The sequence below is a fragment of the Cebidichthys violaceus genome, unplaced genomic scaffold (assembly GCF_023349555.1).
Source record: "Cebidichthys violaceus isolate CVI_PGR_0920_01 unplaced genomic scaffold, fCebVio1.0.p SCAF_2, whole genome shotgun sequence".
Classification (NCBI taxonomy): Eukaryota; Metazoa; Chordata; class Actinopteri; order Perciformes; family Stichaeidae; genus Cebidichthys; species Cebidichthys violaceus.
This window is the reverse complement of record NW_027176372.1, coordinates 12,636,160-12,662,238: the sequence shown is the minus strand read 5'-3', so window position 1 is coordinate 12,662,238 and position 26,079 is coordinate 12,636,160. Positions and strand designations below refer to the sequence as shown.

Genomic DNA, 26,079 nt, shown 5'->3' with positions numbered 1-26,079 from the left:
TAGTAGAGACACCGTGCGAGGGGAAAGCTCATTGTTGGCTGACTGATCTCTAGCTTCGCACTGACAAGCCCCCCTCCGTGTTCGCATGATTTGTTTTTTGTTGTGTTCGCTCCTGGTAAACACTTGCCTCTCAAAACGGGCTTCTACTACCTCTGTCACACCGAGGCTGTCGGTGCAGCGCTCAGCCTGCACTGTACTCCGCATCACACCGAGCCGCACACATGCTGTAGAGAAGTATGCACGATGCTGAATGGCTGTACTCAAAGGCAGCTTAAATGCATATAAGAGCTGTTAAAGCAGTGTTTATGGGAGGCATTTGCATAGTGTTCACAGCACTTTCTGCGTCCTTTCTGCTTCCCGTACACACACACACACACACACACACACACACACACACATTCATGAGCTACACTTTTCCCCATTGAATACTCTCAACATGCCTGCCTGACTAAAGAAACAAAATGAAAGAAGGTTGATTGAGGCAAAACAAGGAAGGTTGTTTTTTTTCTTCATATTTCCTGTTTCAATAATTAATATGCATGAGTTTTATGGCCGCTTAAGATGCGATCAATTATTCATTAACAGCATGTTAATTGCATCCACAGTCGTGAATATTTAACCAAACACTAAATCAATGGGGTCGAATGAGCAGCAATATGGACATTTTATAAGCTTTGCCAAAATTAGGTTAGGCTTTAATGAAAACGGTAGACAGCACATTGGTGAGGGACAAATGTGGAAGGAACAACGGACTTCGCGAAAGGGGGGAAGCATATGTTTAGAAAGCAGACGATATGAATAAATGCAAGGTTGTTGACTCGTAATAGTACAGCCAGTGACTCTTAGCCTTTTCTTCAGCTTTGTCTCTTTATTCTCACCATCTCCTTTTTTTCAAATGGAGAGGATGTAATCTCTTCATCTGTGCCCACTGTAGCCAGCCTTTTTCGCTCTCAAAGACTCCAGACTCCTTTGTCCTGGATCTTTGTGTGTCTGTGCAGCTCTTGTTTGTGTGTGTGTGTGTGTGTGTGTGTGTGTGTGTGTGTCACAGCGGTGTCTGGACGGTGACATTTCTCTGCTTGGATAACCATCGCGCCCTCTGTCCCTCTGTCCCTCCAGCCATGACGCAGGGTAATGTCACCTGTCAGTCTCAAACTCCTACTTACAACCGCTGTCCCCCTCGACTCCCCCACCCCACCCACATGGAACACCACCAGTCCACCACCCTCTCACCCCAACCCTAACTGCTCCTCCCCTGGACCTCACCTGGGAGACAAAGCCTTCTCCATCTCTCCATTCCAGCTGCTTTTGTCTTCCTCTCCAGTACCTCATATGACTCCATATCCTATTGCTCTTTCGCTGCCTTATATCCAAATGGCAACTCACCCCTTCCTCCCCCTTACATTTGCCCCCAGGACTCCAGAATATGGAATGGGAAGACGGCTAACGTAGTGAATGGGAAAGTCAGGGGTGGGAAGTTGACTTTTTGTCTGGACCTCAGTGCTTTCTGTGCCTGTTTTCAATTACTCTCCCGGCACAGGCGGGGTGGAGGTTTATGCGTTATATGGGAATGTAATTGACTATAACTGCCCTCTTAACATTATCCAGGTGTACTAGCTGAGTGTGTGAGATTAGGCCCCGGGTCTTGGCTGTTATGGTGTGTATGGACCGTCTATGTGTGTGTTGTTGTTGATGTATTTATACCCTGCTGCTGTGAGGTGCTGCCCATTAGCACCGTATTTAAATCTGCCATTTTTTCCTTGTGTGTCTCTGTGGATGTGTGTGTGTGTGTGTGTGTGTGTGTGTGTGTGTGTGTGTGTGTGTGTGTGTGTGTGTGTGTGTGTGCACGCTCCCACTACGTGTCCCTTTGTGTTGGTTTCATCATTCATCTGCCTCTGTGTGCATATAAGAGTGAGAGGGAAAGTAAAAAAAAAAGAGGCAGGATACAGATCCAGCCCGCTCCAAGGGGGGGCCTGACTTTACAAGGACAAAGTCAAAATGGGCCTATTCACAAGGCTGACATACTGTGATTTGTATGTATAGTGCTGTGCAGCCTGCGGGGCACAGCCCAGGGGCTATCACAGACACCCAGGCCAGTGCATGAGCACGGGGAGGTGGTGGAGGCGTATGGGGGGTGTGTGTGTGTGTGTGTGTGTGTGTGTGTGTGTGTGTGTGTGTGTGTGTGTGTGTGTGTGTGTGTGTGTGTGTGTGTGTGTGTGTGTGTGTGTGTGTGTGTGTGTGGTGGAAAAGAGAAGCATCAACAGGCTGTCAATCACACCCCGGCCACAGCCTGTCACTCCTCGATAGAGCTCGTCCGGGGGAGAATGGGAGTCCCTGGGACCCTGAGAGGATAAGGGAGGAGGTGGAGGAAGCAGGGAGGAGGTCTGTCCGTCTCAGTGACTCGGGCTTGATTTGATATTTGATACCGAGCATGTGGCATTTGAATGCAAATCTATTTTGATTGTCCCACCGTCTGATAGGGTTAAGAGGAACCTATAGGGGATATGCATGTATGCATGTGTATCAGAGAGAGCTGTTTTCGGAGACACATACAAAATGATGAAGGGAATTATTCAGATAGATTATATTACTCACCAATTGACTTGCATCAGGCATTTTTTTTTCTCTAAAAGCAATATAAAGACATTTAATCAGAGTATATATATATATATAGATAATGGGTCAGAGGTTACAAAAATGTTTTGTGCAGTGATTCTTTTCCCCTTGTGGTTAAAGCGGTTTTCTTTATGTGGATACACTTGGCAGTGTGTGTATGTATACATCCTGTGCATTGCTGTGTGTCTGTTTGAAAATGTGAGCGGGATAATTATTTTCTCCGCGTGCATTTGGAGGATTGTGTTTAAAAGCAAGTATGCCAAGTAGGCAGACAGACAGACAGAAAGATAGACGGGCGGATAAAGCCGGTATTACCGCAGTATGGAAATGCGAGGCTCAGTTCCCTCCCAATTAGAGCAGTGACTTCTGAAATGCCATAATACCCATTAATTAGCAGGCTGCTATTTTCTCAGTGATATGGCTAATTAGTCTGCGAGGCTCTACACTATCTGGACCATTATTATTGGGTTGAAGCCATGCAAACACACTCACGCACACACACTCTCGTGTTTCGAGTCGACGCGCAACACCAGCATACTCGCGTTCATATACATACCATACGGGGGGGGGGGGGGGAGATGCACGCGCAGTGCACGTTGTAACAATTTCCCACAGTTGAGTGACCCTAATTTAAGTGACGCCATTATGCGCCTCAGTGGCAGCTATAGCACAGCATGAGAGAGATAATGGCCAAGAAGGAGATGTTGATGAACAGGTACAAACTGGCCGCGCTCTTCTTCAACATGCTTGTCATACCGTGTTATTATATACGGATAAAAACCCAGCTAAAACAGCTGCACCGCGCGTCCCCCCCCCCTGTGAGAAACAACAGGGAGACGTTTCAACCCCCTGTAATGACTTGGCATGTGTGTGTTTGGGGCTCCCTCCGCCTCGACAGTCCATCAGTGTCTCCCGTCGGACAGACAGGCCACTGACACAGCACCAAGAGGCCGGGAAACCTTTTCAATCACTCCCTCACTTTTCCCTCTCTGTCAGGTGGCAGAAAGCCGTGATTGATCTGTTGTTTCTCCACGGCGGTAAAGGAGTGGAAAGAAGTTGTGTTGGGTGAAAAAAAAAAAAGAAGGTCTGGCATGTGTGACAACCACTTTCATAAGTTTATTAATCATCTTCATCAATAATGTAGCCCTGGACCTGCTGTTGGTTGTCATGCAGCACGTGTGTGTGTGTGTGTGTGTGTGTGTGTGTGTGTGTGTGTTTGCTTGCATGCGTGCGAGCGTGTATTCACACCCCTCACAGCCCGATGAACTTCATAAGTGTCCCATCACCACTTTAATCAAATTACTTATGAACCAAAATTGACAGTTTTCATTAATTATAAAGGATTATTCTAATTGCGATTCAAATTTATTCATTTAGAACAGACGGCATTCAGTAATGTTTCAGGAAATTTGCATATTAAATGGAGAGGGTAGGTCATTAGCTATGCTAATATATGCATGATTCCTTATTTTGTGATTGGTGGGCCATATGCAGCAGGCTGGGGGTGTGCAGGTGAGGAATCTAGAAGGAGCTGTAATATGTTTGATAAACACCGAGGGATGCAAGGCCAAAACGCACACATGTGCACATGTCCGCACGCACACGCACATGCTCACACACACCAGCCAAGCCATACGTCTCTGTTCAGTATCAGTCTCCCTCCGTCTCACACACACACACACACACACACACACACACACACACACACACACACACACACACACACTCTGTCCTCACATTTCTCTCCCACTCTCTGCTTCCATGTTGCTCCCTCAAGACCCATTGGAGGGAACAACTTTTCACCCGAGAACAAACACGGCACACTAATTAAGTTTCTGATTTCTGATTCTGCTGCATTTAGAAACATAACCTTGAGCCTGTGCACAGTCATAGTTATGATTTAATACGGTGCTTAAATGGAACAAAAAGAAAGAACTTTTGCAAGCGGCACATTCATCCCCACAATGTATGGGGCTGGTCCCGGGTTGACACAATGCTCTTTATCAAGCTATATATAGTCGATGCATTATGCATTAAGTTTAACATGTGCTTAAATCAACACTATTCAATATGAATATCAGTCTTCAACTAAAGTAGAGAGGAGAACAGTTAGGGTAAATGACTGCGCAGGGAAGCACACAGGCGGGCAAAGGCACACGGTCTCACACACACACACACACACACACGCTCGCGCGGTCACACACACCCTTCGGCTGTGCGCCGGCGTCTACCCAGGCTGATGACAGGGCCATTATTCACTGGTCAGTCCCACGAGGGCAGGGCTTGGGCTGGACAGGGTAGCAGCGTTTCCCAGCATGGCAGGACAGCGCTAAGGTGAGAGGGACCAGGACCCTTCATTACTCTCGTGGTCTGGGGGCCTGGAGCCTTTCTCTCCCTCCCTCTCCCTCTTTGTCTCTGTCTCCATCAGATTAATGGGCCAGGCCCCGACAGAGGAAGTGTTTCAATCAGCACCGCCTGCCAAGCTTGTCCATCACTCAGACAGCCTCTTATTCATCATGGCTTTGATACGCACACACACACATACACACAAGCATGCAGAGATGTTTATTTGGTTGCACCCCCCCCCCCCCCCCCCCCGGTGCTGTGTTGTAAAAGCCAGGCCACAGGTAGCGATGTTATCAGGCTACAAGTTGTTGAACCCAGTTCACTCCTTTCTCCCACAAGCGAGCAGCAGAGATCTCATTGGCTGTCTGTCAATGCTCCCTGCACGATTTCTCAGTTGAATTTTGAATGATCCTTTTCGGATGAAATGGATGAAACACAATTGGTTAAGTGTCTCTGGGACTTCTGTCCCCAAGCTGGGATTGGAGCTCCGGCTCCGCGGGAAGCGAGGAGCGATCTCTCCCAAGTGGGGCCTCTCCCTCAGCGGCGTAGTCGCAGCGCGGATCCTCCCTGACCCACCGTCTCCCTCCTCCAGGGTCCATTTGTTCTAAGAAATATTTAACAACGGGGCAAATTCCGCTGACATGACATGAGCAGATACAGACGGGGAGGAGGATGGGACGACGCACGGAGCGAGCTGGAGATGAATTTTTCAGCGCAGTGAGATGTTCTATTTGAATAAATCATGACACTTAAGATAGACATGAGGGCAATATAGAGGTGCTCGCTGCTACTTTGAGGAGTAGCACTCCAAAGGAACGGAGCGAAGTGTGTGTTAGTGTGTGTGTTGGTCTCACTCTCTCTGTCTGCGTGTTTCTGTGTGTTCAATATGTGTTCTGCATATTTTCTTTTATGTTTTGTCTTTTTTATTCAATATTTGCTATCTGATGTTAGTAAGAACTGGATGTTTCTCTCCCAGTAAACTGGGCCACTGCAGCCTGTTACAGCCTGGTGTCAAGGCCCAGACCCAGAGACAGACCTGGTTCTGGATTATTAATGTCCCCCCTCTTTGGAGGCAGGCCCCCTCCTCCACCTAGTGCCCCCCTACACCCCTGGGGTCAGCCTGCATGGCTCCTGGTGCAAGGCCCCCCTCATAAATCTCCCTAAATTAGTGTGTGTATGTGTGCGAGTATATGTGCTTCCACGCTTAAACATATACTGCAGGCAGGGAGACAGGTCACCACGAAAACAAGCCAGTCAGGCTCTCGGTTGAAGTGTCAGTGATGCATAGCGGAAAGAGCGAAAGAGAGTTTCAGAACAGAGAGAGAATACGAGAAGTGAAACACAAGGGGAGAAAAAGAAAATACACAAAACAGGAGTTGAGGAAGATATTTGGTTCTCTGAGAGCGCCTGACTTCACTTAAAGTTTGCTCGCCTATTTGTCACACACTTGTCTTCCGTTGTAACATTATATTTGCTTACAAATATTTACATTTCATTTGAGCTTGCCTCTGACTTTATTAGAATCGATTTCCTGAACAAATCTCAACACTTAATTACAGAAATGCAAGGTCCTCCATTCCTCTACCTGCCTAGATTAGTTCAACATGTCCCACGGTGGTAACAGGCATAAGGAAGTGCTGTTGTGTCACTTAGTTAACCCCCGAGACAAATGGCTCCCCTCCGGAGCACAGTGAATTACACACCTCATGAAGCATATTATGAGGCAGACACAGTGCTTTTCTTCTGGAGATGATCTGTGCGGCAGAGATGGATGGAGGGAGAGGGAGAGGAGAGGGCTGAGTTATGGCGTCACCCACAGCCATTTTTACAGCGCATCGGCATCAGAACAAAACAGAGAGAGGAGGGGCAAAGAATAAAGAAATGAGGCACAAAGATGTACGGCACAGTGTGTAACAAAAGGCTGAAAAGATGAATAAAATAAAGTACAGAGGAAGAAAAAAAACACATACACAGTTCAAAGTTATCCGTGTTGAATTTGACAAGGAAAACAACTCTTTACCTCATTTGTTGCTAATGTTGGAAAATTATTAGAAAATATAACAGCATTGTCCCTCGGAGGCTTCCTTGCTGTTAGCTAATCGCTTAGACAATCTTTATCACCACAGTAATAATATTTAGATGCTACAGGGATTACTTAAAAGTTGTGTTATAATTGCTTTCCTTGTTTTGTTTTTTTTATGGGCAGAGGGTGATTTTGTGTTTAATTGCTCCAAAGTGACAAATAATGCCCCTTACGATATGATGAAAGTGTGAGATCATTAAATTACTGCGGCGACCGGCTGCATGTGTTTATTCATTCGTTTTTTTCGCTTTTACAAATTTATGCCATGAGGCTTCAAGAGGCCAAGCAGTTATTTACACAAATTCACTTCCACAGCCATTCCTGGATTTGGGGGTAATTACGTGAGAGCAAAATGGTTTGATTTCATTTAATCCGGCCGGCGCAGCAATTTGCAGTGGTAATATTTGTAGCTGTGCAGTCGGCACAGTAAAACAGCTTGAAACTGGGGAGAGTCTCAAATACAAACAAGAGGGGGGCGAGAATGTGTGCAGGAGACAATATTTTCTGTAGACCAAGTGAGACTGTATGTTTAGAGATGAGCTACACTTTAAGTTAATCAATAGTCTGTACATTTTATCTCACCATATAAATGATGTTTCCAAAAAAAATCTAATTTAAAGAAGAATACCAGCATCAGCCGGAAAAAAGGTACATGTAATTGTTATGGAATTGTAGAATGTATACAATTGGTTTGTTAAAATACTCATATTTCCAGAGAATATACCGATCTGACCGTGGCGACTTTAATGGTTGCTACAGCAATGATCAGACGGGTATTGTTTCCTACTAGGAATTGAGGAATTGTTACTTCAGTATCAAAGATTATTTCTGATTTTGTTCACTATTATCTTCTTTAAAGGCGGGATTGAACTGAATCTGTATGCCATTCTGTGGAGGAATGGTCAGCAGGGTAAATGAAAAGATTGTGGAGTAGCTAATTAAAAAAACTAATTCTGTTTTTATTGAATAAATATATATACACATATTTGCATTATACGGAAATAAACATCCGTCAACATCAGCAATCTACCAGCTACAAAAGGCTGACTGCCCAGTACTCACCTCCCACCAGCCTGAGTCAGTTGTGTTGCCATTAAGATTGCATGAAAAGTAGTCAAGTGAGAAGTCAAGTGAGAAGAGCAGTAGAAATAGTTCATTAAAAGTAATGGATACATGCTTTTCAATCGTGAGTGAGAACAGTTGAAAATAATTTTCCTAAAGAAATGATTAATAAACAGTTCAAATCTTTATCTTAAAGTGATGGATAATCCAAGTTTGACCAAACTGACCTGAACGCGTTGTGTAAAAGACCATTGTAGCAATAGCCACTTTTGTTTTGTTACTTATTAACATCCGCTTTAAAATCAGTTGAAATGAACACGACCAGATGTTGTTGTTGAAGGGACACTTGAGCTCATCGGATTTGGACAAGGCTGAAAAAAGGTCATCAAAGTTAACACTAGCAACTATTGTGAATCTCTAAATGCACCTTCTCATTGATTAAAAAGCGAGGTAAACATGATAACAGACAGCTGAACAGAGCAAATGAGAGAATTATAGGCTATCGTCAGATATCTGTCCATATTTACTGGTCAGCTGTCAATCAGATTATCCATAAATCCTTATGGTAATCTCTTTGCTGTTGCATATCAACACGGACTGCTCTACATGACCCCCCCCCCTTGCCACACGCCCACACTCTGTTGATCCATGTAAATGTGTGCAGCGGTGATTCCATTCCCCCGGCTCCCGGGGAGATGAGATAGAGCACCGAGGAATCAACATGCTGCAGTTTTGTAATGTTTCCGTGCGGCTGACTCCAGACACCTTAAGTCATGTAAATAATGAATCGGATGATCCACGCGTGCTGGAGATCGAGGGGACACGCTGATATACGGCTCAGCGAATGAGGCATGCTGACTTTCTCTTACTGTCTCTTTTTTCGCACTCAATATCTCAGCCAAGTCTCTCTCTTCCTTTTCCTCCACCTCCTCCTCCTCTCTCCAATCCAAACTCTAATATTTAACCCTCTGATTTGGTCACCTCTGACTCTGGTGACCCCAACTTTTCTCCACCCGCTTATCCATCATCCGTCCATCATGAATGCCTCAGAGGAGGAGGACAGTTGGGGAAAAGTGCGGAGTCGATGAATTAAACAGGAGGTGCAGCGAGGAAGGTGGAGTATGTTGGACAAGTGGCTGTGGTCCACAGCTGTCTGCAAGGCTGCTCTCTGACCTCGAGGAGATAAGAAAGTTGGGAGACCCTCAGCCTGTGGGGTCCAACAGCCACAGTAAAAAAAAAAACAACCTCCATCGCTCGCGCTTCATGAATTATTGAGATATTGGCCTACAGCTTCTAAAATATACAGGAGGATGGTCTGTCTCTCCTTTCGGATTTCACATACTCTACCTCGTCCGTCTATCTTTCCATCATTTTTCTCCTCTCGCTTTTCTACTTCCCTCCCTCTTTCTCTTTCCCTTTTTTCCTCTCCCCCTTCTCATTCAGACTTAGCCTCTTGCGCCAGCGAGATCGTAAATCAGAACACAAACAAAGAAGAAAAAAAAAGAAAAGAGAGCGGCAGAGAAAGACAGTTCTGTTATTCAGATCATGAGAGGCTTTTTCTTCCTCACTTGAAGAAGAGCATCTACCACTAACCAGCTGTCATGCATTTAAAAGTTGTCAGGGATAAATTCACAAGTTACATCAGATGCTTGTAATGTGCACAGCAGTACACTGGCCCTTGAAATGAGACAGAACTCTGGTCCATCCATTTATCTTCATTGCTCTCTTTGTTTTTTTCTTTTTTTTTCTTCTCCTTCTAGATGAAGCAATTGTCCAAGTCACGCTGCTGCTTACTGTGTTTCTCCTGACATGTCTCTATGTGTGTGTGTGTGTGTGTGTGTGTGATGTGTTTGCTCGTGCGTGATTATATCTAAGGCAGTTGGCTCCAAACACGCTGCCCAGTGCAGAATCCTAGCCATAACAAATGAACAGAGGGTAGAAAATAAGACATATGAAAGAAAAGCTGAGCAAAGGAGTGATTCTCTCTCTGGCTGGTGGAGATCTGTATTGTAAGCAGTTTCAGCTGTCAGCACTTCTTTGAGCTACCTCAAAGAGAGGAGGAGGAGGGGAGGGGACCGGGAAATGTTGTAGTTTTATTTTCCCCCTTTTGAGGGTTCCTGTTTATTTGTACACGCCGCTGTTTATTTTCGCGGTTCATTTGATATTGTTTTTTTTTGTGTGTGGTTTTTCTTCTCAGAGAGACAGACAATGCAAAAGGGATGGTGGTGAAGAGACGTGCAGTACAGTTTCAGTTAAAGAAGAAGTTGTCAAGCTTAAAGCCTTGGGGTGGGGCTAGGGAATAAATTGTCAGCCGCCCCCTTTTTCTGCTTTTCAGGCCTCCGGTGCTCCCATTCCCCCCTTTACTCCTCCGACCCTCCCTCCTCCCTCCCTCCCTCATTAAGTATTGATGTGGGTAGCCATACTTGCCATCTCAGCCTATTAATAATGCATGGCAGGTGCTGTTGATGTGGTCTCTCACACTGAGATTGAGAGAGGCAGGAATGGCAACACTGTGCTGCATAGTAGCTACAGCAAAACCTCCGTCACACGGCTCTGTAGGAGGGGGTTGGGGGGGGGGGCTGCATCTGCCCCGGTGAGTTTATGGCAAGCTGTGACAGCAGCTCAGAGATGGATATACAAGGTAGCATCTTACTCAATATCCCGGAGCTGTTTTTACATTGAAAACTCCCATTGTCATAAACAACTGATGGATGACAGTGGGACAGTGTGCGAGCCTTGTCTGCCACTGCTGTTTTATTAGTTTTATTTGTATCTTGTGATTTATTGAATAGCTCATACTGTACTTTCAGTGACAGACAGCTGTTCTTTCTCTAACTCATTTGTCTCTCTCTGTTTTTTTCTGCATATGCAGGTTCTTCCTCAAGTTCTTCCTGAAGTGCAACCAGAACTGCCTGAAGAATGCAGGGAACCCTCGAGACATGAGGCGTTTTCAGGTGAGATGCAACCGCCTGCTTTGTAGAGGACAAACACCACATTTCCTGGACTAGTGTCTATAAGTTTTATACAAAGCACCAGACATGGCGACAACGTAACCTCCCAGCATTTGTTTCACAGAGAAACAAAGCATTTATAGGGTCTGTCTCACATTAATGCTCAGTGTATTAGCACCAAACAGCCAAATTTAGCAGCTAGCAGGCAAACATAGTGGAGCAACTGGCAGCCAAAGAGCCAGATATTCCCCTCAGGAGACAGTGGAGACCAAAAGCAGAGCTAAAAGGAGGGTTAATATTGGACATCCACCTGGTGGTCAGAAACACAGCTCGAAATGCATGTTTTAATGTCGCTCTCTGTCTCCCGGATGTATAATAGGCAACTGTTTGCTGACAAGTTCGCCATATCAAGGCGATTCTATATAAGTTGTGTGTTCACAACTTGGTTTCTTTGTAAACTGTATTAACCACTTTTTAGGAAAATATGAAACATAACATTGGAGGTGTTCTCATGTCCCATTCAAAATAAAAGTCTGCAATCCACATAAATATTTTTAACAACAACACAAACACACCATATAGAATTTGCAGGTGCTTATATCAAAGTGAGGCTTATTGTTGTATCCATCTGTCCTCCCCTGTCTCAGGTGGTTGTGTCGACTACGGTGAGCGTGGAGGGTCACGTCCTGGCTGTCTCCGACAACATGTTTGTGCACAACAACTCCAAACATGGGCGCCGAGCTCGACGACTGGACCCGTCGGAAGGAGCTCCGTCCTACCTGGAACACGGTATTAAAAGCAGGAACAAAAACCCATGCTCTTTCACCGAGATTTCTTTGTCTTCCTCACTTTCTTTCTTTCTGTTCAACTCCCCTCCCCTCCTCTCCCTCACCCTTTTCCCCTCCCTGTCTGGCTCCGCACTCAACCCCTCTTCTGTCTGCGCTCTATCCCTCTCAAACCTGCTCTCTCGCTGTCTTTCTTATCTCTCTCCTGCTTCCTCCCGGATTCTCACTTTCCTCCCTTGTAGGGTTTCCAACTCGAGCTTAGAGAGGAGAGAGTGGTAGCTAGTGAGTCTCTTGTCTCTCCCTTGTGGCTTGCTCCCCCCAGGTCTCTGCCTCTGGGCCTTCTACTCTGCCTCGCATAAGCACTATGTGTCTTATGAGGTCTGTTCTGCTTAAAGCCAACACTGGCTTTATTTCCTCGGAGACCTGCTTTTATCCTCCAACCCTCCATCACTCCCCATCCCTCAGGTTTACTCCATACACACACAAAAAAAAGCCCACGCACACACATACACACCCACGCATGCACAGCCAAACCCAAACCTTTAATACTTCATAATGACATGTGCACATGATTTAGGAGCCCGCACTGATTCCCAAGTCCCTAATCCAGTTATTTTCTCATTTCGATTTCCCAGACATTGAATAAGAGAAACATATTTTTTTTTGTCTTTGAGGAAAGTCAACCTCAGGGATGATAATGACAAAAAACTAAGAAGGGATTTACATGATGGCCCACAGTAGATTGCATTACGATTGAATGTTATGGTATTATTTCTACTGACCATTCTCTAGAGGTAAGGTGGGCCACTCGTCTCACAGCGACTGGTCTCACAGACGATTTGAAAAGTTCACAAAGACGAGACATGTTGGAGACGTCAGCGAGACTTGGATCTTACACAGAACGGAGGGCACACACAGTACGCTAACAGATGTTCCCAGTGTTAGAGAGATTTGTTTGGGAATTTCCTCTTCTCATATTTTACTCTCCTGATGACGGCGGTTGGAAGGAGGAACAACAGGAGTAAGAGAGCAAGACAGAGGGGGGAGATGTAGGCGCAATGAGAGCAAGGGCTAAAAGTGCATGATAGCACAAAGAGGAGATGAAAAGAGGCAAGGCAGCGGTTTCCTTTTGTTTCTAGTGTGTGTGTGTGTGTGTGTGTGTGTGTGTGTGTGTGTGTGTGTTGAGTTTGTGTGGATACACAACTTTTGGGGCCCATTTCAGGCGGTAATAGATGAGCAGTGCACGCAGTTGAACAGATGGCACCGAGGAACACCCCAAAGTATAATCCTATCACATGGATTCGCGTTCCACCATCTGGTTAATCCACACACACACAAACGCACATGCACATGGAGCGCACATAATATCAGCGGCTGTGAAAAGGAGGCATCTTAGGCCATGATTACGGCCACAGATTGCTGCTTGGTGAACGTTGATCTCTGCAGGCGTATCGGGGGGCTAAATATCATTCCAGCTTGTTGGGGAGGATCAACAGAACAGGGAGTCAGGCAAAGAGCAAAGGCTAGGCTGCAGGGGGAAAAAAAAGTCAGCCTAGTCTAAAGTGGATTATGCCGCTTTACAGAATTACAGCATGTCTGACAAGCTGCATATCTGTTAAGGAGAGGAGATTTAGCTTGTATAAACATGTATTTTCCCAATGCTGTTCTTTTCTTCAATCACATCCAGTAATCTCCAAGTCAATAATGCCAACTGAGAAGGTCAAAAAGCACATTGAATACCAGTTATTGAAAATGCGGTTTATTGTTGTTATTTCCTGTACCGATAAGACACAAAGAATATGTTTTAAGAGAAAACATTGAAAGCTTAAAAAAACGCATTACACACATCCAAGCTGGAGTTGAAATGACCCGCTGTGGGCTGCTGGCTCAGTGGCCGGGCGCTGCAGATACAGTAGCGACCACAAATATAAGAAACAGACAGCTGAGCATGAGCTAAGTGTTTGGTTAATGAAGGCGGCGTATTCAGAGGACAGAACTACTGTTGGCTCTGCTCTGCTCCCCGGTCGCGTGGCCTTTGATCAGACACTCAGCACACCTGACATTTACACGCCTGCACGCTTTGCCACGTGTCATAAAACAAGCGCACCGCCGCTGCCCTCACACACAGGGCAGGGGTGATGTTTAATAACGGGGTGCGTATAATCACTCTGATTAGTATTCCTCGCTCGCCCCCGACCCCTGGGAGAGAGGAGAGAGGTGATGTGTGTGTGAGAGAAAGAGATGGGAAGAAGAAGAGGGGACTATACATTATGCCAATAGCAAAGACCTTTATGGGCTGTCATTAGGTTGGTTAGCATCTAATCTATTCTGTCTGTGACTCTTGCAGCAACCCCCAGCATCAAAGCCATCAGCCCCAGTGAAGGCTGGACCACAGGGGGCGCTACTGTCATCATCATCGGGGACAACTTCTTTGACGGCCTGCAGGTCATCTTTGGAACCATGCTGGTCTGGAGTGAGGTAAGTCACCACCTGGTCATCGGTGTGGTTGTGTGTGTGTGGAGGCCTTTCTACTATAAACCGATGGCTCCCAACCTTTTTGGCTTGATTCCCATTTAAAACGAGGCAATGTCTGTTTGGACCCCTTGTCGCAGGAGTTGTTAGCAGTTTTAAAATGTTTTGCTTCTCAAATAGTTTCATTAGGAGGCCTTTTCGAGGTCTAAAGAGGTGAAACTATGCAGTATCTCAAATGGAAAAAATATTGGCGAAAAGGGTCTGCTGTAAACTAGTGCTAAATCGATTAGTCAATTAACAGTTGATCAACAGAATATTTAAAGCAATTTTAAGTAAAATGCTATTCAGATAACATTTACTGGTTTGAGCTTCGGAAGATTTTCCTCTTTTCTGTGTTTCGCCTCAATTTAAATTGGGTCCATTTCAGTTCAGGTGACAATAAAAAATACTATATAGATAATTAATAATGACAATGATCATTAATTGCAGCCCTACTGCAAACCCATATCAAAAGTATAACAGCCTGCCTTCTCATTTCTCTCTGTAGCCGATTTTATTTTTGTCACATCTCTTTTCAGCTCCACATCCTGTCTTCAATTATGTTAGTATCTGCCTTCTTGCAATATGTGCTCACCGTACAGTATGACTCTCTTTGTACGGAGCGTCTGCCACATGACTAAAATGTAAATGTAGTGTATGTGTGAAATTGAAGGTCAGTGAGCGGTGCAGCTAAACAGCTTTGTCTTTAGTAAAGGAATAATTCTATAAAAAGCTCCTATATTATCTAGCTGAGAGGTGAGTGGGGCCAGACAATGGTGGAATGAAAGCGTAGCTAAGTGAGCAATGAAAGGGACAGTTAGAACAACACACACGCTCACACATGCACATACACGATAGCTGCTGGCAGAGGCATTGATAGCTTTTGAGCGCCGCTAGCTTTGAGTGCTAGTTGACTGTAGCGTGCCGAAAACGAGCACTCAGCGAGGTCTCATCTGTGTTTTGTCTTGTTACTGTTTCCCTTCAAAGGCCCTTCAGCATGCACACACACACAGACATACGTTGCGAGCAGGCCCATCAACTACACTAAGTGAGCCTGTTTAAGACACAATGTTGCTTTAATGTGGCTAACGGCAGCTAGACAGCCGCGGCTGACAGACACAGGGGCAGCAGAGACGGGCATATTATACGTTTGCTTATACTGCGTAATAGATGTATGCAGAGGAAGGTGTGTTTTATTCATAAACAGATAACTGCTTTTGAACCCTTCTTACAGCGTCCATGTCAGCACTGATAACCATCCTAAGCCTCACAGTGACATTGCCTCGGGCTACGAGGCCACCTGAGGGCTTTAGCGCTAACACATCATTTTCAGGCTGATTATACAAAGAAAGAAAGTCAAAAGCTGCAAAAGGAGAGGTCTGAGGCGAGCCGAGAATAGTCCCCTGAGCACATGTTTAGATATGAAGTTTCATTGCATTAATCTTCATGCCCTCTCTGCCCCCTCCCCCGCAGCTGATCACCCCCCACGCCATTCGTGTGCAAACTCCACCCAGACACATCCCCGGGGTGGTGGAGGTCACGCTGTCCTACAAATCCAAACAGTTCTGCAAAGGCACACCTGGACGCTTCATCTACACAGGTACTACGCACTAACACTCACTAATGACACTAATTAACAGAGCTAATGTCGCCCCAATCTACCTATTTGCTGGCTTTTATCATGCAATTTTCTCCTGGATTCTCTCATTTTCTACAACAACTTGCCTTTAGAATAATGTGAATAAAAAGTATAATCACATAAAAAAAACTTCACATGTTGTATTAGGACTGTTTATTTGCAATATCTGCTCAAAGTAACCTGCTGCAGTCTATAAAAATTCATTCATCATTTTCTCGACACCGCTTCCGGAGAAAAATGTGCATGCCAAACAATTTAAAATTGAGTAACACGACTCAATAATTCAGCGAAAAAGCCTTCTGTTCTGGCGGGGGAAAGTGTTTACCCTCTTTTATGAAGCAGGTGAAGGTCGGGAGGAGGTTTAACCTTTTGATTAGTGGGATTATTGAGATTTAACCCTGTCGAGGGCGTGATTCACAAAGGAAGAGGTCCATGAGGAGAATGTGTTTTTTTTTACGGTGAGTGCAAGGGGCATGAATAGCTTGAGTGTTACATCGGAGCGAAGCGGTGCAGAGTTACAGCCGTGCAGTGAAAAGAGCGGCAGAAAGAGTGAATGTGAAGCGGTGATTAACCAATGCGAGGCCACAGGTCCCCGGGGAGGTTGTGAATCACATAAATCTGTCTGTAATCTCAACCACTGATAGACTTAGGCCGTAAGCCCCGGCTGTGAATTGCCTACATTTGACAAAATCGCAATTGAAAGAGAGCGTGTGCGTCACATCGCCGCCGTGCATTTTCTGCATCTCGTGCGTGTCCTAATTACTGGACAGAATCCATGTCGATGCGTCATAGTTATGACCGTGTTTGTATACTTATGGGAAAGGCTACGATAGGCCGCCTGTGTTTGTTTGTACGTGTGTGTGTGTGTGTGTGTGTGAATGTACTCCAAGCACACACACACACATGCACACACAGACACACACATGCACATTGACAAGTAACTGCATTACTAAGACAGAGGGCAGATGGGTGGGCAGCCTTTGCCATGCCAGAGCTGTCCAACAGCCAGCACTCTGCCAAACACATAGAGCTGTGTGTGTATATAAGTGTGTATAGGTGTGTGTGTGTGTGTGTGTGTGTGTGTGTGTGTGTGTGTGTGTGTGTGTGTGTGTGCAGCCTTTTAATGTGCCAGACATGTGGGAACCGTATGCATAAACGCTCTATCTCTTCCCAGCCCTCCACTCTTTCCCCTTGTCACATTCACTTATTCAAAACTTGCTTCTTTGGATGAATTCATCCCCCCTCTCTCTCTCTCTCTCCTCACTCTCTCCGCCTCTTGGCTTCCATGGAGGCACATAGAAGAATCTCAACAGGTGAGGGGTAGCAAGAGGTCATCCAGTGGGAGTTGAACACACACACTGTGCTTTCTGCTTGCCAAGCGCTGGCACCTTCACAGTGACACAGTCAACCGTGTCGAAGGCACAGATCCCAGTTCCACTCTTCACACACTTCACTTCAGCCACTGCTGTGCACCCTCAGTGGGTATTTGTACCTCACCCTCAGCTCCTCTATCTGCCCTTTTTGGGATCTTGAATGAGAGGCAGAGAGCAACGAAGGGGAAGAGCAGAGAATTTGGAGCTTTAAAAAAAGGCAATTGGTGAGAGTGGAGAAAGGTGGATGAGAAAGGAAAGAGAGGCGAAGGATGGGAGAGAGGGATGGAGGATTACCATGGGCCATGTTGCCCTCCTGGGTCTGTTTGGCACCAGTTTGAGCCCAGTTGCCAGTGGGTACTAATCATGGAGGATTGGCAGCACTGCGTGGCAGCTGGCAGCTAGCGTGCACACACACACATCAACACAGCTCCACACTCACAGACATGCATATACTCATATATTGCATGTGCATGCACGATCACACACACACACACACACACACAAATGCGCACGCTGAATTACATTGGGGACAGCTGGCATTGCTAATCAACTTCAGCTGAGGAGAGGAAAGCGAGCAGCTCACAGACCTAATTAAGTCAACACATAACCAATACTGCTGCTACCGCTACTTTGCAAACATACACACACACATGCACACACACACACACACACACACACACACACACACACATAACCCATCTATAGGTTTACCCTCTTCCACCCTCCTCTGCCTGATCATTGATACTCTACAACCAGCCGGCGCTCAATGGAAAAAAAATTCCGCCATAGTTCAGGACAGAGGAGACAAGTGGCGGACTTTTGGTGCAGAGGAGATTCGGAGAGAAGCTATTACAGTAATGTGTCCTCTGCCGTCTCTAAGGACTCTTCTGCCATTAGACTTCAGAAAGCTCCAATTAGACTCATCAAAGGCAATTAAGCTCTCCACTGATAAGAATAAAAGAATGTTTTTTCTTTTTTTTATTCTCTGCTCTTCCTCTGTCTTTTCATCCCCTTATCCCCCTTCTGTTCCTCTCTCTGCCCTCTGCCTTACCCACCTCTGGGGCTGAGCGCTCTCCCTAATCTCCCTCTCCCTCCCTCCCTCCCTCTCTCTCTCTCTCTCTCTCTCTCTCTCTCTCATTATCAGGTCATTGCCCACCCCCCTCTCCCCCGTCTCCCCTGTACAAATGCGTCTCCATGTTTGGTTGTGTATCACCTTTTACTGGATTGCTGTCCTTTGTAACATTCATCAGAGATGCTCTCCCTTTTCTTTTCTCCATGCAATATAGAGTGATAATACTCTCTGCCACCAGGGTTTGGGTGTGTGCTTGTGTGTACGTGTTTGTGTGTGTGTGTGTGTGTGTGTGTGTGTGTGTGTGTGTGTGTGTGTGTGTGTGTGTGTGTGACACAGGGATACTGGCCATAGATTGGGGGAGTTGATGAATCACCCTTGTCGTTCAAAAGGCAATCCCTCCCTCCTCAGTATGCAGCCTTGTCTGCTTAGTGCTTCCACTACAGCTTCTGCTGATATTAAAAGGCTCTGCCGGCTCACATTAAGGTCGGCACCGTGCACACCGACACGCATCCACACACACGCACAAACATTAGGGGTGGTTTTTCAGCACTGAGTGCAGATTATGTGTGTAGGAAACATCACTCAGGTGCCGTGAGGAGGAGCAGGAAAAGTGAGGTAAAAGACAAAAGTCAAGAGCAGAATTTAAACCCGCCGGGATGCTGCTGAAATCTCTCTTTGTCTCTTTTCCGCCTGCCTCTGTGCTCCAAATTAGTTTTAGGAATGGTGGAAGGACTGTCAGTTGTCTGTCATTCTATTCACTACAGACACTGGAGTGAAACACAGATGATGCCACAGTAAGTGTTGTAATCATGAGCATCCTCTATAAAGTTTAGATTTGTTTTAGCCTTGAATTAAGCTGTTCCACATAGTGATGAAATCTGCTGGTAGCACACTGAAAAAAAACTGAAAAAAGATTTGCTCAGATGGTGCCTGAGTACTTACAAATAAGTAAAATATTTGATTCTGATTGTGTGGATGTCGTGATGTTTGCAATTTGCAGAATCAGTGACAAAGTCTGTTGTTAACATATACTCACAGATATATTCTGCGTTCATATGCACATGTGCATACACCTACACTCGGGCACAAGCACATTCACACATTACACACACAAATGCAGCATGTAGTCATCTGGCAATAAAAGTGGGGTGCAGCCACGAGCTGGTCAATTACTCGTCTTGCTCCTATTTGTGAATGCTGTCTTTTATTGAGCTTGGGTGGAGGCCTGCTGTTGATTAAAACGGCTGGTCTCCAGCTGGAGACGGGGGCCAGCTGAGATAGCTGCACACATTCACGTTTACTGCACACAGTCTTAACAGTGAGGAAATTCACACCTCTATTTGAGATTGAGATTAATTTTCTGCACCATGTGGCTTGTCTTCCCTCTTTAGCGCGCTCCGTTCTTATTATAGGAGCATCTGGTCCATGATGATGATGTAAATGAATTTCGAACGAAGATTATTTTACACCCCGCTGAAATGAGCGGCGTTCACCGGGGAAATGATTTTTTGTGTTTTTCTTATATCTTAATTCAAGCGCACACTTTTCCCTCCAGATTCCCAGAATCTGCATTCTCCCAGTGAGATGCCGTGCTGTCAGGTATTGTTAACTGTCGACATGCACTTTTTGCAACAGATAATTAGAGCTTAGGTTGTAGTAGCATCCACACCTCCATTGATTTGTAGAATCTCTTAGCGTCCCTCCTTCCTCCTCCTTTCCTCCTTCCCTCCGTCCTCTCCTCCCTCTCCTTCTTCCACAGCCTCAACCTCTCCCTTCCTTTAGGAGCAAAAAGCTCTACTCATCTGTTTTCTGTGTATGAATTTCCAGCCATGCATTAGTCTCCCTGACATGTTCAAGCGATGCTTTATTTAGCTTGTCGGATTCTGCAAATAAACGCAATCTCGTGGTTTATGGAAAAATGGATAAAAATTAGATTGTAAGGTATTGATCTGGATTGTGAGTAGTTGGTGGGGGTGTTGTGTATATATAGGTGTTCGTGTGTGTGTGGCGGTGATGGGGGGGAGGCAGCTCTCATCTGTGTGAGGGTGGGGTGGCGGGGGGAGAAATGAAGCCGTAATTCAGGGCTATTGAACCCCCTGCCACTGGCGGCATCGATCGCAAGGCAGCGCTTATGAGATCACACCTGAGCACTGGAGACTGCAGAGGGGAGGGAAAGAGGGGGGGGAGAGAGGGAGGGATGGGAGGGGGAGAGGGGAGACGAAGGAGCAGATAGTGAGAAGGAGAGAGAGAAACAGAGGGTTGTGATATGATCAGCTCCTTACCCACTGTCTGAGGGCCTGTTAAGGTGTTAACATCAAGCCTCAGAGCCAATTACCTAACCCTGCAAGTACACTACCCGCTCACACACAGTGCTGTGAGTCAGGAGGAGAAGGAGACAGGGCGACTGGACACTTACTGTAGTTTCCCCTCCTCCTCCCTTGGGTTTCCAGGACGACTCCACCGTGCTGACCTCTCAATTCCCCCCCAACCACCTCCTACTCTTTGCACCCCAACACCCCCCCCCCCCCGTTATTCCTCCCCCGAAGCTCATACGTCCAACACCCCTCCACCCTCGCCTCCTCTCCTCCTCCTCCCCCCCTCACCCCTTCATACACACTCCCCCTGCGGCTCTGTGGGTTATTATAGTGAAATATGAAGCGGTGTGGATTCTAGGCTTCATGAAATTTCCATGAGCATTGATCTGATCTGATGTGGGTGATTGCTAGGTGAATCCCTTCAGTCCAGGGCTGTTGCTCATCTATTCATTTATTTATGGCAGTTATGTTTTACTGGCTTTGATTTGCTCTTCTGGAGAGCGACAGCTAAGGATTATAAATATACCTGTATAGGAGAGTGTGCTTTGAATCCTGGAGCGTACCGGCACGACACTCCTCTTTCGAGGCAGGAGAGGTTATTTTTCTTCCAGTGCTAATTCCAGTTGGGAAATGTGAGGTATTGAGCAGAGATATAAGAGTATAAAATGCCAAGATAATCCCCAAAGAGACACAGCCAGGTAGTTAGTGGTGCGCATTGTCCCCCACAAACTCTGGTTTATGGTCCTTGAAAATGAGCAGAGACAATATCACTTCCTCTGTCAATTACCAAAATTGTCTCTTTATTTGTAATAGGGGGTATCTGTGTACGTCTTGGGGTTTTTATGCTATTGTTCACTCGTGGCTCATTTGGCACATTGTGGAGAACTGATAAAAAATTCATCATAAAAACAAAAGCCTTTGAGACGAAAGAGAGGATGTTGTCGGGAACAATCCCCTCCTCAGACTGCGGGCCTAATCCAGGGCAAATCCTCCTTAAGGCTTTAGCGAGATCAGAGAATAGGGAAGTAATGTCAAATATTTGTCCTCAGAAATAATTCATACTTTATTTGTTGCATGTGATCATCTCATTGTTTTGGCTTATTTTATCAGCGGACCAGCTGGCCTGTAATGCGTGTCATTCTTCAGAAGTTGAGCCTGCCTCTGGCGCCTCTACTTTTTCCCCTCTGTTGTGTCTTTGCTTCTAGCTATTCACCTTTCCTTTCTTTCACTCTTATGGATTACTGGAACGGTCCGCTGGGAGAGCTGTCCAAATGTGTCTGTGTTGCCAAAACAGAGCACCACCGATCCTCTCTCCTTTGCTCTCTTTTGGTCTGTGTGTTTCGAGCGAGCGGCTCAGGAGGAGCCATGGTGAAGTCACTAGAGGTCCAGCAGGACAGCTTGTACTCATAGCCTCTAGGGGCCTTTTTTTCTGGGGGCCGCCTAGTCAGCCTGGCTGCTCAGATGTGAGGCGAGCAGGGCATCAGCCCTCAGGAAACGTCCAAGCTGCGACCCACAGGGGAAACAGACGGACGGCACAGACACATGCAGGCAGTCTACACGCACAATGGCTCCCTTCCTTTCCGATTTTTACACGCATTGAAGTGCAAACACACATGTTGAAGCCACAAACTCTGTACAGAAGCAGCATCTTATCGGCTGTATAGCCCAGAAAAAGAAGGCAAGGCTGTTATCCATGTATGTGCATTGACTCCTCAGGCAATTCACAAAGGGACAGGAGAGAGAGAGAGAGAGAGAGAGTACATTAGGAATGAATTATGTGGAGAGAGCACTTATCCAACAATCCTCCTCTGAAGTGTTTGTACTATAAGCCTCAGATCTTCATTGTATTTATTCTAATGTTTAAATATTCATGGTAAATCTTCTCATATTCAATTACCGTAGCACGACCACAGCATGCAGAGAGAGTGCTTTCTCCCTGCTGCCTGGATGATCTGACTCTGTGTGTGTTTGTATGTGTATGTGTGTGTGTGTGTGTGTGTGTGTGTGTGTGTGTGTGTATGTGTTTGCGACTGTTTTTATGTGTATGTGTGTGTGTGTGTGTGTGTGTGTGTGTGTGTGCTTAGCTTGTTCCCCGGAGCGATCAAGCCTTTGTTATATTGGAACCAGTTTCTGTAATTGCTTATATTAGTACTGATCAACGCAAGACCACAGGACACACACACACACACACACACATGCACACACACACACACACACACACACTCTGCCTGATTCCTGACAGTCTTTTTATTAACCACCAAAGCAGGCGACAAAGAGAGATTCATTACATCACAGGCAAACAAAGACACACACCAGACTTAATAGAGAACACCCACATTTTCGGCGTGTTTAGTTTCATGTTGAAATACTTGTGTAAAACTGTGCTTAATTCAGTCATTTCTACCGTAGACTCGCTCCTCCTGCTGCACCTCTCGGTTGCTGTCGAACAGTAGGTGTTTTCATCATTAAGGATCAAGCATTAAAAGTTATTTTTCTCTTTCTGTTTGTGCTTAGCGCTGAATGAGCCAACCATAGACTACGGCTTCCAGAGGTTGCAGAAGGTCATCCCCAGACACCCCGGAGACCAGGAGAGATTACCCAAGGTACAGCAGCTCCTCTCCTCTCATGTGTCTGTGCTCATGCAGGTTGCCATGCGCAATTATTTTCGAGGAATTTGTCTTGGTTTAACCGATACGTATTGACAACTACTACAGTTTCATAGCATGTATGGATAGACATGGCACAAGGGCAGCATGACCTCACACACAGAGGAATGACTGTGTGCTGTATAGACAGTAAGCCATACATGCGTGACGCCTTATGCACATTAACATTTTATCATACGTTCATGGTCATTTTCTGCTCAAACAAACACTTTATTTGCGCAGCGAAACGCACACAAGCAACTCTATTCATCCTTCCACTGAGTATAAGGTCATTTAGACTGGCAAAGTGGGAGAGGAAAAGGATGGATGGGGGGAGGAAAAGAGGGAGAGAGGGAGGAAAGGAGGTAGAGGGGAGAGAGACGAAGAGAGAGGCAGAAGCAGGTTAGGTGATCCATCATAGCTGTCCAGTCTTACCTCCTGCTGGGTCAGTGGATCGAAGTCAACCCCGGGTGGACTTTATTACTTCCAGCACACACATACACACACACACACACACACACACTTAGAAATGCACACACACACTTCTTTGTGGCTGTACATGCACACACACACACACACTCTCAGTGGAGGGAAGTCACCATGAGGCAGAGATGGAGAGCTCAGGTAGATGCAGAAGGAAGATAGAGAAATCACTTGTCCTCGCTGTGTGTCATGTCTGGTGGATACAAGACTTCTCCTAGCGAGTTCTAGTCTTTAGCCTATCAACCCCCCTGTATCCCTCTAAATATCTTTGTATCCATCTGTCTCTTCTCCTCTCCTCCTCTTCCTCCATCGCTCCATGGTGTCTCTTTCTCTTCTAAATGAACAGCGGTAGCTGGCAAGCCCGGTTGTTCATTTCAGCTCTATTGATTGGTGCCTTTATTGAGGCAATAACAGTTTGTTGACCGCACTTCTCTCAACTGTTGGCCTCAATCATCAGAGGGGGGGGGGGGGGGGGGGGGGCAGGAGAGGAGGCATCCACTGGCAACTTCTTGTGCTACAAATGTCCATTCGTGGTCACCTTGGTAAATGCCTCTTTGTGGCTGTTCTTCAGTCAATTTTTAATCGAGATGAAATTGATTGGGAATGTAATGCATTCTGTTCTAGTGGCACCTTTTTTTCGAGGCGGCTCTTAATGAGCACAAACACACATTGAGCGGAGAACAAGCGGGATATCTGCCAATGCCTGTTCTATCTCTGTATGTTGTGGTAATGATCCAGTGTCCAGCTGAACACAGCCCCCATACTGCGCTGTAGCTAATAGCCAGGCAGTCAGAGTGAGTACGCAGCTCAGATGCAGCCAGACTGCGGGGTGTTTAGCTCAGGCTGTGGTGGAGCTGGGGGTCTGGGGCCGGCTAATGAGTGACCGCTCCCGCCAGACGAGGCCATGGCTCTGCTCTGGATCAGGTTCCCCTTCCTGTTGACGTCTCTGTGGGCCTGACTTTACTGGAAGAGACCCTGCGCCCAGGAAATGGTCTCCCCTTACAGCGGCAGAGCTAGGGAGGCAGCGCGGCGCTAACCACATTTATCTGTTTATCAGAACGACTCTGGAGCGCTGCCTAATCGCGTTTAGCCGCTGGACAGATCCCTTTGCTAACGAGAGACTGATAGGTACAGACAGGGCACAGGACCACGAGAGAGTGATTAATAGAGAGAATGGGGAAGAGAGACGAGAGAGAAGGTAGTTTGGAGACGCAGGTGAAGAGAGAGTGCAGGAGGAGATTACAGACAGAGATGCACGGACAGACAGAAGGTCTGAAAAACAGAAGCAAAAAAAAAACATTTTTTAGATGGAGCGACTGAGGTTTCACGTGTCCTCCCCGAACATCGTTACACTCCAGCTGCGGATCTGTTTGTGTCCTAATGCCCCACACTTCCCTCATTTCCCCTCCTCCTCCCTCTCTTCCACCTCCTCCGTCCCCCTCTCCCCTCCCTCCCTTCATCCATCCATCTACCTATCTGGCAATCCCTGGGAGGCATGGGGCGTCGAGGAAAAGCAGAGAGAAGGAAGCGAGGAGCGGCGCATACATACTAAAGAACCACTTACCTTCCTAGGGCCTCTACATCTCTCAATCAAACAGAGCAGGCCTCCTCTCTGGTCTCCCCTCTTTGCGTCCCCCACCCCTCCTCCCCCCGCCTCCTTCTCTGCCTCCCCCAGATAGTGCTAGTAATGGGAGGTTAACACAGAGGCAGCGCTCCCATTATTGAGTGAATTTAGCACCTCGGACAGCGCTCTACAATCTTTATTGCTTTGCTGACCCTCTCGTCATGTCCTGGGCGTGCTCGACAGCCTCCACATGTGCGTGGCTGAGTGTGCGTTTACGCCCGTGTGTGTGTGTGTGATATGAGGTCTGATTGAAAGGCGGTGTGTCACGGAACAGAGAGCACACATGCTCCGGGGCTTGTTCACAGCGAGGGATACACTCAGGAGGGTATAGCGCACAGCGTGTGTGTGCGCGAGTGGAAGAGCGGGAGGGAGAGAAAGAAACGAGGAGAAGGTTGAAGGGGAGGGGGCTGCAATTTTCTGGTTGTCGCGCCTCCAGCATATATCCTGGCCCCGGCACATTAACTTTTAAAAAGGGTTTCGTAGGGCTGTAGGTGTCTACATCACACACACACACACACACACACACACACATAACGACTGCCTGGAGCCACACACTCATACACTCAGGGAGGGAAAA

The 26,079-nt window shown here is 46.4% G+C and overlaps 1 protein-coding gene across 4 annotated transcripts in view; it reads left to right on the top strand.

The window, feature by feature from the left end:
• Window positions 1–26,079, top strand: part of ebf1a (EBF transcription factor 1a) — a 54,684-nt gene that overhangs the window by 19,208 nt on the left and 9,397 nt on the right. For all 4 annotated transcript variants that reach the window (XM_068714480.1, XM_068714479.1, XM_068714477.1 and 1 more), the window contains exons 7-11: window positions 10,977–11,058; window positions 11,703–11,844; window positions 14,188–14,318; window positions 15,825–15,951; window positions 23,265–23,353. In XM_068714480.1, the coding sequence (XP_068570581.1) occupies window positions 10,977–11,058; window positions 11,703–11,844; window positions 14,188–14,318; window positions 15,825–15,951; window positions 23,265–23,353 (571 nt within the window). The remainder of the gene's footprint in view (window positions 1–10,976; window positions 11,059–11,702; window positions 11,845–14,187; window positions 14,319–15,824; window positions 15,952–23,264; window positions 23,354–26,079) is intronic.